Here is a 12973-nt window from a genome sequence, read left to right as displayed (position 1 = left end):
AGCACATGAATCACGGCTGGTGGAACCCACAGATACCAGGACCAACTGTGGGTGCCCCACCCCTCGCCCACCTCGGCTGATCTTTGCCCCCAACCTGCCGGCAGACAGGTCCTCACCTCACAGACAAGGAGCAGGAGGCTCCAGGAGATGGCATGGACCCATGCAGACCCACTCACCACAGTCACATGACCAGTGACCGAAGCCAGAGCTGACATCCACGTCAGGCCCCTTGGCCCTTCTCCCACCTGGTCCCAGGTGACCTGCAGCCACTCCTCACTAGCATCTCCAAACGGAAGTGGTCGTGCACAGAGAGGAAGCTCAAAGCTGCTGCTTAAACTGTGTGTGCGTGTGTGTGTGTGTAACAATTTTGGTGGAGAAACGAAAATTCCCCTGGTTTTGGCTGCACCTACAGCATGCAGAAGTTCCTGGGCCGGGGATGGAACCACGCCACGGCAGGGACAATGCTGGATCCTTAACCGCTCGGCCACCAGGGAACTCCACGAGTAACATTTCTACACTAGCTTTATTCCTGAAGTGCACAGACACGTGGGGCTGGGTGTCAGCCACAGTGACACCCAGAGACGGACCCGCAGCTTGTAGAAGGTGAGGGTGATACCTGTCAAAGCACTGGCCATGCAGCAGGGACTTGGCGTAGCCGTCCATCGACCTGTCTGGGTCCTCCTTCCTATACCCTTGCTCCGTTTCGTCTAACGTCACGAAGAAAGCTGCCTTCTCCACCGCGTCAAGGGACTGCTTATTCTTCCCATGTCCAAAATAGGCTTGGCGACACTTGGCCCAGGGCACCCTGCAGCGCGGATTAAATACAATTAAACCTGGAACAGTTCGGCCACGTCTCCTGGCAGGGGAGGTCTGAGTCGACAATGCTTTTCAGCTTTCAGTGTGGCAGGGATTTAAGGGAAACCAGCTTTTGTGATTTTCTCCGCAGTGACTCGCCTGCCTGCTGGCTGGGCTGCTTCATTTGCAGGTTGGGGCCTCACCTCCTTGGATGTGCGCCAGAGCAGTCATGGACCCAGCTCCAAACTTCGTTCCGTCAACACCAAGCAAAGGACAAGCATGCAGGGAGAGCTCAGAGACCCACAGGCAGGGCCGCCTCCCATTCCTCCTGCTCCCTCCCCACTCCCACACCCCCTCCGCGGGGACCATCCTGCGGAAGTCCTGGCAGCGGAAGCCACGGCACGTCCCTTGGGCCAGGTCGGGCTCACAGCCCCCGACGCCGTCCCCGTCTTTCCCATAAGGACGCTGAGGCACAGAGACGAGTCACGGCTCCTGAGCTGCAGCCCGGGGTCCACACCAAGGGCGGCCTGCCCCAGGGCCACGAGTCCACAGGATACCCGGGGACGAGGGGGCTCCCCCAGGCCTCCAATTCAAGGGAGTCTTCCATCCTTGGCCCAACCCGGGGCACCTGGAACTGAGGCTACACCTATTTCTTTTTTTTTTTTTTTGTCTTTTTTTTTTTGCTTTTTAGGGCTGTACCCACAGCATATGGAGGTTCCCAGGCTAGGGGTGGAATCGTAGCTACAGCCACCAGCCTACACCACAGCCACAGCAAGGCGGGATCTGCGCTGCATCTGCAACCTACACCACAGCTCACGGCAACGCCAGATCCTTAACCCACGGAGGGAGCGAGGCCAGGGCTCAATCCCGCATCCTCATGGTTCCTAGTTGGATCCGTTTCCACTGCGCCACGACGGGAAACGAATTTCTTAAGAGTCGCCCCGGCCATGGTTTCCTGACATCACCCCGGGCCCCCTCACTCAGGCCCTGCCCCCTTCAAGGTCAGGGTCATCTGGCCTCTGTCTCTTTTCTCCCCGAGGGCTCTGCCCAGGCTGCCCGTGAGGCCACAAAGCCCAGACGCAGCGAGCCCCATCCCAGGCCCGGCCCCAACTGCTCTCCTCGGGGTCTAGGGGCGACAGGGGCACCAGGAAGGCTAGTATGCGCTTGGCACTCAGAAGGCAGGATGGGGCGATGCCCCACAGGGGAGCATCAGGGGTGGGCATCCCTGAGTCTGCGCCCGGCCCGCCTCTGCCCAACCCGCTGCCCCCATGACACTCCATCACCCTCAGGACACCTGCCACCTCTGTTCCAGCCAAGTCCACCCCCTCGGGGATGGCCAAACACCCCAGCTTCCCGACTGAGCCTCGGGTCCCATCCACACTGCCCACTTCCGGTCCTCAAGCCGTGAGGACTCTTGCTTCCAGGAACCCCTGGACCAGAATAATCTTGTCGCTCCGCTCAGAGCACTCCAGCTTAAAGTGGCCCCTTTCTCAGGCCCCGGACACAATCAAGCCCAAGTGCCCTCAAGTTCTGGTGCCTGACCCGACTGCAGTTCCCAGCGTCTGCTCCCTGGGCACCTCTGCCCTCTGTCTGTCCCCCCTGGCTCACGGCCACCCTCTGCCCGCCCTCACCAGGGCATTTTTCTCTTCTCTGCAGAACGGTCACCCACCACCTTACTCCCAGTGCTGCCCCAACAGTGGCCACACCGCTGACCTCAGGGGTCCTCGAGCAGGGACCACACTGCCCACTGGGCAAAGCTTGAAGACAGATGTGCTTGTCACACTGGGGGCTTCGGCTGGCATCCAGCGAAAGGCCAGGGACGCTGCTCCTCATCCTATTAGACATACACGGGTGCCCCCTCCGCCACCCAAAACAGACTCGTCCAGCCCCAAATGCACCAGAGCCCAGGGTGTACAGGCCAGGGCCTCGGGCTTTAGATGAGGCAGGAAATTAGCCCTGATACAGGAACCTTGGTTTAAACTTGTCTGTTTCCTTTTTTTTTTCCTTTTAGGGCCACGCCTGTGGCATATGGAGGTTCCCAGGCCAGGAGTCCAATCGGAGCTGTAGCTGCCGGCCTCCACTACAGCCACAGAAACACCAGATCTGAGCCGCGTCTGCGACCTACACCACCACTCATGGCAATGCCAGACCCTTAACCCACTGAGCGAGGCCAGGGATTGAACCTGCATCCTCATGGATACTAGTCAGGTTCTTAACCTGCTGAGCCACAATGGGAACTCCTTTTTCCTGATTTAAATACACTGAAGCCCTGGGAAGAAGCCTGCCTCCTTCCTCTGCCATGTGCCCGGGGATCAGTGCCTACACACGGCTGCCAGTCATGCTGAGACAGCCAAGCGAAGGTGAGGGCAGGGGCGGCATCCCCTCCCCTGGGACAAAGCCGGGCAAACCACGGCAGGAGCCGACCATGCCTCCTTCCAGATGGGACCCTGGTGAGGAGAGACCCGTGCACCCCCTCCACGGCGCCCAGATCCGATGACGTCGCAGAGCAGCCGCCTACCTGTCCCCTGCCGTCAGGGCGGCCAGCTTTGCCTCCCCAGGCTGAGGCTCCGACGGGTCATCCAGGATCCTCTGCATCTGCTGCTCGATTTCCCGGGGCTTCAGCAGCCTGCCGTCGTAATAGAGCCAGACCTTGAAGTAGCGGCCTCTGTGGAACACGACGATGTGCTTGCTGTCCTGGAGGTGCTGGATGGTGTCTGTGGGGCAGGGAGACAGGGGACCCAGGGGCACGAGGTTAGGGCGGGGGAGAAGGCCCCCGGCTCCTTGCCCCGCGTCACTCGAGCAGCCCAGGGTCTGCTTCCCAGAAGTCCGCAGAGGAGTCGATACAGCAGCCGAGCTGAGAGCTTTGGGGTCGGACAGGCCCGACAGCTGGGCTCTGCTCGGCCACACGCTGGACGTGTCGCCTTGAGCAGACGCCTGAGCCCTGGCCGGCCTGGGACGGTGCCCTATCTCTCCTGTTCATTCCTGACTGTCCCAGCCTGGATGGACGTGGGGGTGAGATGTCCCTGGCTGGGCTGCTGGAGCTCACATCTGGTTTCCCGGAACACCGCCCAGGGCGTGCGGCACCATCAACCCCGCGAGTGAGCCAGGGCACGGCGTCCCGGAGGGATCCAGGCAAAGAAAGAGGACTATTCCTAACCCCGCCTGGAGGAAGCACTCAAAGACGGCTTCAGCTGAAGACGCACTGAGGTCTGAAAACAAGGGAGCCGTCCGGGCCTGCAGCAGACAGGAAATTCATCAGAAGGCAGGTTCTCGAGAGAGGCAAGCAGGCATCGGCGTGGTCTCCTCTGACAGCTCCTGAGCATCAGGGTGGAGACGGCCGATTCCAGAGTTCCCGTTGTGGCGCAGCGCAGAGGAAACGAATCCCACTAGGAACCATGAGGTTGCGGGTTCAATCCCTGGCCTCGCTCCGTGGGTTAACGATCCGGCGTTGCCATGAGCTCTGCTGTAGGTCGCAGATGTGGCTCGGATCCTGCGTGGCTGTGGCTGTGGCGTAGACCAGCAGCGGCAGCTCCGATTCCACCCCCAGCCTGGGAATCTCCATATGCCGCGGATGCGGCCCTAGAAAGAAAAGAAAAGAAAGAAGGGCTTCCCCAGGGAGCCCCCGGAGCCCGCGCACCTGTTTCCTCCCCCGGAATCCGGGACGTGTTAAACATCCGCTCCCACTGGGCGGAGCAGAGGGGCACCGTGGATCCCAGGAGAATCTGCAACACAAACACAGTTCACACACGAATTTAAGGAGCCCGTGAACATTTAAAGGCTGGAGAATTCCCACCGTGGCGCAGCGGAAGTGGATCTGACAAGGAACCATGAGGTTGCAGGTTGGATCCCTGGCCTCGCTCAGCAGGTTATAGATCCTGTGTGGCTGTGGCTGTGGCGCAGGCCGGCAGGGGCAGCTCCGTCAACCCCTGGCCTGGGAACTTCTGTATGCCGAGGGTACGGATGTAAAAAAGCAACAAACAAACAAACAAACAAAGCGGATCGGGGCGATGGTGGAGGCAGAAAGGGACACGAGGCACACGAAGGAGCCCTTGGGGGTGGGTCACCAACGCACCTGTGGGGAGGGCCTCACAGGACAGAGAGACCCATCGGGACGTCCGGACTTATCAAACTGTTCACTTTATACACGTGCCATACATCAATCGTACCTCCATAAACGTGTTCACAAGAATTATTTGCGGTGTTCCCACCGTGGCGCAGTGGTAATGAGCCCAACTAGTATCCACGCGGACGCAGGTTTGCTCCCTGGTCTCGCTCAGTGGGTTAAGGATCCGGTGTTGCCGTGAGCTGTGGTGTAGGTCACAGATGCAGCTTGGATCCCACGTTGCTGTGGCTGTGGCGTAGGCCAGTGGCTGCAGCTCTGATTTGGCCCCTAGCCTGGGAACCTCCCTATGCGGCAGGTGCAGCCCTAAAAGGACAAAGAAGAAGAAGAAGAAGAACTGTTTAAGGCGTTCTTTGGTGGCTTAAGTTGTCGCTGCAGCAGTTCAGTCGGCTGCTGAGGTGCAGGTTTGATCCCTGGCCTGGGTATTTCCCGGCATGCCTTGGATGCAGCCGAAAAAAATAATAACAGTAAAACAGGATGATTTAAAAAGCAGTTTGTTTGCTTACCGGTTTGATTTCCTCTCGGTCCAGTTTTCGTCTGTAAAGCAGGATGGCGTGGATCCCATTGCCCGCCCTCGCCGCCTGAATGTGGGTCGGGGTGATGTACAGCAGATCCTGACACAGGAAAAGGCGTCAGCAGGGAGAAGGGTGACAGGCAGGGACAAGCTAAGTGCGCTACTCTGCAGGGAAAACCTCCCGCCACTTGTTAATGACACCTGCTCTGCTGGGAAAGAGACTGGTTGCATTTTCCACACTCGGTGTTATGAGAACACGAGCCCAAAGCAATTCCTAGGCTATGAAAGGTAACAGCATATTTTTAAGATAAACTGCAAATAAATACGCTTCGAGTCCAAGAAAAGACAACAGCGCTCCATCCCATTATCCCCATGCAACGCATAAAAAGAAAAGCCAAACAACAGGGAGTTCCCTGGTGGCTCAGCAGGTTAAGAACGTGGTGTCGTCACTGCTGTGGTGCAGGTTCGATCCCTGGCACAGGAACTTCTACATGCTGCAAGAGCGGCCAAAAAACGGGGGTGGGGGGAAGGTTCCCGTTGTGGCTCAGCGGTAACAAATCTGATTAGTATCCACGAGGATGCAGGTTCGATTCCTGGCCTCGCTCAGTGGGTTAAGGATCCGGCATTGCCATAGCTGTGGTGTAAGTCGCAGACGTGGCTTGGATCTGGCGTTGCTGTGGCTGTGGTGTAGGCCAGCAGCTAAAGCTTCGATTCAATCCCTAGCTGGGAACTTTCATATGCTGCAAGTGCAGCACCCCTCACAAAAAAAAAAAAAAAAAAAAAAAAAAAAGAGAAAAAAAGAAAAAATTAGAAGGAGCAATGCAAGAATTAGGATGTTTTCTGAAAGAGAAATAACCAAAGGTTAAAATAACCTTTTCTATACAGCAGTGTCTGCAACTTTCTAAATTTGGGGACACATTTCTAAGTGTCTACACTTTTCAAGTCCAAGGGCGCTTGTGTCAACGATGCTGAGAGAATTCGTGTGCAGGCCTGCCTCCAATCACACGGGACAGAGTCTCTTTTGGAGGAAGCAGACACCGAGGTCTCCGGGACTGAGAGGCACCAGATGGACAGCTCAGGTCCAAGAGGAGCTTTCTGCACCACACCAACCTCTGCTCTCCAAACCTCAGATGGTTTCCAATGGGGGGAAAAAAGGTGAAAAAAAGAGAAAAAAATTTTAGGGATTAAAACAAGAAAAGCAGGCATTCCCGTCATGGCTCAGTGGTTAGCGTATCCGACGAGGAACCATGAGGTTGCGGGTTCAATCCCTGGCCTTGCTCAGGGGGTTAAGGATCCAGCGTTGCCAGGAGCTGTGGGGTAGGTTGCAGACGTGGCTTGGGTCCCACACTGCTGTGGCTGTGGTGTAGGCTGGTGGCTACAGCTCCGATTCAACCCTTAGCCTGGGAACCTCCATATGCCACGGGTACAGCCCTAGAAAAGACAAAAAAAAAAAAAAAAAAAAAAAACAGAAAAAGCAAACAATAAAACAGATGTAAGGTAAGGACAAGGTGGGGGAAAGGTAGCAAGGGCGTTCCCATCGTGGCTCAGCGGCTTAAGGACCCAACATTGCCTCTGTGAGGATGCGGATTCGATCCCTGGCCTCACTCAGCAGGTTGAGGATCTGGCGTTGCCGTGAGCCGTCGTGTAGGTCACAGATGAGGATCGGATCCCGCATTGCCGTGCCTGTGGCGTAGACCGGCAGCTGCAGCTCTGATTCGACCCCTAGCCTGGGAACCTCCATACGCCCAGGGTGCGGCCCTAGAAAGGAAAAACATTCTCGCCGACCACAGCGCCTGGCTCCGCAGGACAGGGAGGGACGGGAGGCCTCGCAGTGACTGAGGCCCAGTTAGGAAAATAGAGGAGGAGAAGGTGGCTGCCATGAGGAATCCACCTGCCGCAAGAGCGCTCTGCAAGCCAACTTTCTCTGCCGGGGCTGGTGGGTGAGTGCTTTGCATTTCTACGGGGCTCTGCGATGGGCAAAGCAGGCCTCTGGGTAGAGGGTCCCCAGGCAGCCCGCAGGGCCGGGAAGAGGCCACGGCGGGGCGTGGGGCTGCGGGACTCACCATGGCGTAGTAGTTGCTGTTCACCATCAGGGGTCCTCGTCCTCGGAGGTAGATGTACTCTTCCCACCAGTCGCTCACCTGTCAGGGGCACACAGGAGACACCCACCGCCAGGCTGAGCAGGACGGACCCGGGCTGACCAGGGCCCTGGGCTGTCAGTGTGTGTGGGTGTGCTGCGGGCGTGTGCGTGTTTTCACTTCGTGCTGAGTTACATATACACACAGAACATGCAGGCAAAGAGTCTAAGTGGGGAGTCCCCTTCGTGGCTCAGCGGTTAATGAACCCGACTAGGACCCATGAGGTTGTGAGTTCGATCCCTGGCCTCACTCAGTCGGTAAAGGATCCGGCGTTGCCACAAGCTGTGGGGTAGGTCGCAGATGCAGCCCGGATCCTGAATTGCTGTGGCTGTGGCTGTGGCTGTGGCTGTGGGGTAGGCTGGCAGCTACAGCTCCAATTAGACCCCTAGCCTGGGAATCTCCATGTGCCTCGAGCGCAGCCCTAGAAAGCAAAAAAAAAGAAAGAAAGAAAGAATCTAAGCAAATGTGTGAAAATGTTCACACATTCAACACAGCCATGCAACTGGCTGGGGACCAGAACCAGATGCGACCTGGCCCGGCCGGGCCTCTCCCGCCCCCCCCTCCACTTCTGCCCTGTCTCCTTCAACACCTGCTCTTCCGCATGAGCTGCTCCCCAAAACCTCAGCCCCCCCGACTCATTTCCCCTCCGTGCGTCTCCCTGTACCCACCATGCCCACGAAAGCTCAGCTGGTCGGAGGAACGGATTACATTTGTACAAAAAGTCCCACCAAGAAAAAAGAGCGGGTCTGTATACTCACGTAATTTGTAGCCCACCAGGACTTTAACTTCAAATACCACTGCAGTCTCGGTCCGAGACTGACCGCGAAATCTTGTGCCAGAGCCGTCATCCGTTTAAACTCTGCTTCCTTCATCAGAGGCTTCACGGATTCCAGGTACTGGGATTAGTGGGGGGAAAAATAAGTCTGGTTAAAATAGAAGGTGTCCGGAGTTCCCGTCGTGGCGCAGTGGTTAACAAATCCGACTAGCAACCCTGAGGTCGCAGGTTCGATCCCTGGCCTCGCTCAGTGCGTGAAGGATCGGGCGTTGCCATGAGCTGTGGTGTAGGTCGCAGACGCGGCTCGGATCTGGTGTTGCTGTGGCTGTGGTGTAGGCCGGCAGCTGTAGGTCTGATTGGACTCCTAATCTGGGAACCGCCATATGCCATGGGAGGCGGCCCTAAAAAGCCAAATAAATAAATGAACAAATAAATAAATAAAAATAGGTTTCCGCCCCTGTGCCTTAGAAGAAGGCTAGACCTCCCCCAAGCTGGCGGACTCCCACCCTAAAGAATGTTTCAGGAGTTCCCATCGTGGTGCAGTGGTTAACGAATCCGACTAGGAACCATGAGGTTGCGGGTTCGGTCCCTGCCCTTGCTCAGTGGGTTAATGATCCGGCGTTGCCATGAGCTGTGGTGTAGGTTGCAGACGCGGCTCGGATCCCGTGTTGCTGTGGCTCTGGCGTAGGCCGGTGGCTACAGCTCCGATTCAACCCCTAGCCTGGGAACCTCCATATGCCGCGGGAGCGGCCCAAGAAATAGCAACAACAACAACAACAGCAACAGCAAAAGACAAAAGACAAAAAAAAAAAAAAAAAAAGAATGTTTCAGGGCACTGGTAACTCAGCAATGACGCTTTTCTTGTCCTTCACCACACGCCAGCTTCCCAAGGCCAGCTTCCCAGGGTGTCACAAAGTCACCAGAGAGGATTCCATACTGACAGGTGGCAGTTTGGTGACTTGCGATGTGTCTTTTCTCCGTCATCAGGCCTTTATTACGATCATTAACTCTTGTTTTCACCTAAGCTATGGAGATGCCACTAAGCCGGGTGGGGCGGCCCTGAGAGCCGAGGGTGGGACTGCAGGCTCCAGGCTCGGGACACCAGGATAGGAAGGAGGAGCCAGAATGGTGACAGGGACAGACAGGGAAGGTCACCCAACCAGACCGAGGCCAGGCCTCCAGGTCAGGATTTCGAGGCTCCCACTTCGATCTGCTGTGGCCGAACAGGCCCCTGCAGGTTCAGCGCAGACAGGCACCAGTTCGTGGAACGCAGCGGCGTCGAGAACGGAGGCAAACAAAACTTACATAAAGCAAAACCGCCGCTGGGCCCCAGGTGGGCCCTGAGATGTTCTGCCAGGACATGGTCGGCGGTGAAAACAGCCTTGGGACCAAAGCCGTCTCTAGAGCTCGTCCTCGTGTGTGCAAGCTGGGGCCCCGTTTCCCCAGACGGAAGGGTTGTTAAATGAAGGTGCATTCCAAGTAAGTCTCGTGTCAGTGAAGGTGAAAATCACACTCTGAACAAGCTCCCATCCAGCACCGCGTGGGACACAGGAAAGGCCTAGCTCGCCAGCTGACGGAGACGCCTCCCCAGGTGAGGCCGAGCATCACACCCACACCCCCCGCCCAGTTGGCAGGTCAGGACGCAGGAGAAGGTGAAAAGGCCCATAGGGACCAAATAAGTCTGGAGTCAGAAACGAAGGTGCTTCCTGCTCGTGGCTTTTGTTTGTTTGGGGCTGCACCCAGAGCACACGCACGTTCCTGGGCCAGGTATCGAATCCAAGCCCAGCAGCAGTCGGAGCCATGACAGTGACAATGCCAGGTTCTTAACTGGCTGAGCCACCAGGGAACTCCTCCTGCTTGTCGTTTTTAAAATGGGGCCACAGGATGTGGAAAAACTGGAGCCCTCGTACGTTGCTGATAGGAACAGAAGATGGCACAGATGCTGGAGAAACCAGCCTGGCAGCTCCTCAAGGCGTGAGATGCAGAAATCCCACATGACCCTGCAATTCCGCCTCAGGTCTGCACCCAGGAGACCGAAAAGCAGGTCCCCAAACACCTGTATGGGAATGTTCACAGCAGCCCATTCACCACCGTCAAAATGTGCACACAGGAGTTCCCTTTGTGGCTCAGCGGGTTAAGGACCCTTGACGAGGATCCATGCGGATGCAGGTTTGATCCTTAGCCTCGCTCAGTGGGTTAAAGACCCGGTGTTGCCTCGAGCTGTGGTGCAGGTTACAGGTGCAGCTCGGATCCCGTGTGGCTGTGGCTGTGGGGTAGCCCGGCAGCGGCAGTTCCGATTCGACCCCTAGCCTGGAAACGTCCATACGCCACAGGCACGGCCCTAAAAACACACACCCACAAAACTCTGCCAAGCAGATTCTCTAGCGAATATGATGGGTTTTTTTTTTCAAAATGCCCAAGGTGTGCTGATACATTAGGGGGAAGAAAAAGATGCCACGAACTTTCTACAAGCCTACAGGGTACACGGCTGAGATCCAACACAGCCAAATGCCAGTAAATGAATGTCTGCTCATCCGCAGGCCATAAACCTAAACTGCAAAGATGCTGGCGTGCAGGCTGGGTGTTCCAAGGAGTAGGAAGCTGCACCTACCCTGCTGACCGTGTCCTGGACGGCCGGGACGGGCAGGCGCGGCAGAGACGTCTGGAAGCTGTACAACATGGTTTTGCGGCCTGAAAAGACCCTCACCATCATCTGTAAAAAAAAAAAAAAGCAACATGCAAAAAGGTGAGACTCTGGCGAGTTCCCGCGGCGGCACCACAGAGACAAATTCACTTATCCCTGAGGATGCGAGGGTTCCCTGGCCTTGCTTCCTGGTTTAAGGATCCATGGTGGTTTGTTTTTCCTCTAGTCCACCTTCTGCCCCTATACTCGCAGGCCTCAGTCAACAGGTAACCCCAGTAAAACCCAGGACAGGTGCCTTGAGATGCCTGCCGGTCCAGGAGGAGTCGTTTCCTGGATGCCCTGACACTGGGGCTGACTGCGCACCTGCCGGAGGGGCAAGAACCACCCACCTACTCCTGCGAGGCCCTCGGGGTCGAGGTTGGCTCCAGGCGCTGGTGACAGTGAGGAGGGGCTCGGAGAGGCTCCTGAGCCTGAAGCCAAGCCCGGCAGAAACAGCGCGGGCCCTCTGGTCACTGACCGGCCCGGTGGATGGCACACGCTTGCCGGCCCTTGGCCTCTGCTTTAGTCTGAAATGACCTACACGCAGTGGAGCAACTGGTGATCTCATGCTGACTAGACATCGACAAAACATCTAAGGCTCGTGGGGGCTGTGGGCTGTCGTGTGTGTGTGTGTGTGTGTGTGTGTGTGTGTGTGTGTGTGTGTGCGCGCGCGCGCGCACTTACAAGCGTGCAGCGGGGGTATGAGTCGGGGGTTGATTCTCTTTTCTTGTTTGTTTTCTTTTTATGGCCACACCTACAGCATATGGAAGTTCCCGGGCCAGGGGTCAAACATCCAGGCCCAGGGCCGCTGGACTAGGGACCAAGGGGAGTAGATAGAACATGCTCGAAGCTAAGCATGCATCTGGGTGTCCCAATCACCCTGGCCAGCTGGGGGAACCCACTTTGCCCAAGTTAGAAAAGCTACAAAAGGAGTTCCCGTTGTGGCTCAGTGGTTAATAAATCCGACTAGGAACCATGAGGTTGTGGGTTTGATCCCTGGCCTTGCTCAGTAGGTCAAGGATCCGGCGTTGCTGTGAGCTGTGGTGTAGGTCGCAGACGCGGCTCGGATCCCAACTTGCTGTGGCTCTGGTGTATGCCAGCGGCTATAGCTCTGATTAGACCCCTAGCCTGGGAACCTCTATATGCTGCAGGTGTGGCCCTAAAAAGACAGAAAGACAAAAAAAGAAAAAGAAAAACTACAAAGAAGTGACTTCTCGGGCACATGTGTTGGATGGGTGACCTGGACGACAAATCCAGCCTGCATTTGTATGACACATTCAGAACACACGGCCACCGTGCAAGAAAAGTCGTCCCTGGCACAAACTCACTTACAGGTGAGTCACACCTGCCTGGCAATTAGATAAGGTCAACATCCGGGTCACCAACTCAGTGTCAGGGGGAGAAAAAGGTCCCGGAAGGACCCTCCTTTCAGAAGTAAAGGCCACCCACACCGGATGCCGTGCTGAGGGGCATGGGCCAGGTGCAGAAGGACGCGTCTCGAGAGGTCTGTGGAATCACAGACACGGCAAAGAGAACGGGGCCACCGGCGGCCAGGGTACATGGAGGGAGTGAGGGTGGTTACAAGGTAGAAGGTTTCGGAGTTCCCTGGTGGCTCAGTGAGTGAAGGACCCAGCACTGTCACTGCAGTGGCTCAGGTTCAATCCCTGGCCCGGGGAACTTCCGCGTGGCATGGGTGCGGCAAAAAGAAGGTACACGGTTTCCCATAGGAGAGATAAGTACGTTCTGGAATCTCCCAGACGACACTGGGACTGTGACCAACGCTGTGCTGTGCGAAGAGGGTAGCTCTTCCCTTACATGCGCTCACGGCCAAAGGAAAAAGGTCTGGGTGGGGCCCGAGGACATTTGGGGGTGCGGGGGAGCTGGTGGCTCCGACAGCAACAAAGCTTGCCCAGGTGTGTGTCTGCAAAGGCAGCAAGTGGCGGGCCGG

At 56.8% G+C, this 12973-nt stretch overlaps 1 protein-coding gene across 1 annotated transcript in view; it reads right to left on the bottom strand.

Moving 5' to 3' along the window:
* CPT1A (carnitine palmitoyltransferase 1A) overlaps positions 1 to 12973 on the bottom strand; it is a 58993-nt gene that overhangs the window by 21967 nt on the left and 24053 nt on the right. Inside the window, 7 exon segments of the mRNA NM_001129805.2 lie at positions 617 to 805; positions 3314 to 3509; positions 4433 to 4517; positions 5422 to 5529; positions 7493 to 7570; positions 8326 to 8463; positions 10954 to 11055. Of these exon segments, the coding sequence (NP_001123277.2) occupies positions 617 to 805; positions 3314 to 3509; positions 4433 to 4517; positions 5422 to 5529; positions 7493 to 7570; positions 8326 to 8463; positions 10954 to 11055 (896 nt within the window).

Source organism: Sus scrofa, chromosome 2 (assembly GCF_054392235.1).
Source record: "Sus scrofa isolate SSC_HxYL_T2T_F1_AM1 chromosome 2, Sscrofa_HxYL_maternal_Yorkshire_Landrace_v2.0, whole genome shotgun sequence".
Lineage (NCBI taxonomy): Eukaryota > Metazoa > Chordata > Mammalia > Artiodactyla > Suidae > Sus > Sus scrofa.
This window is presented reverse-complemented; position numbering and strand designations above follow the sequence as displayed.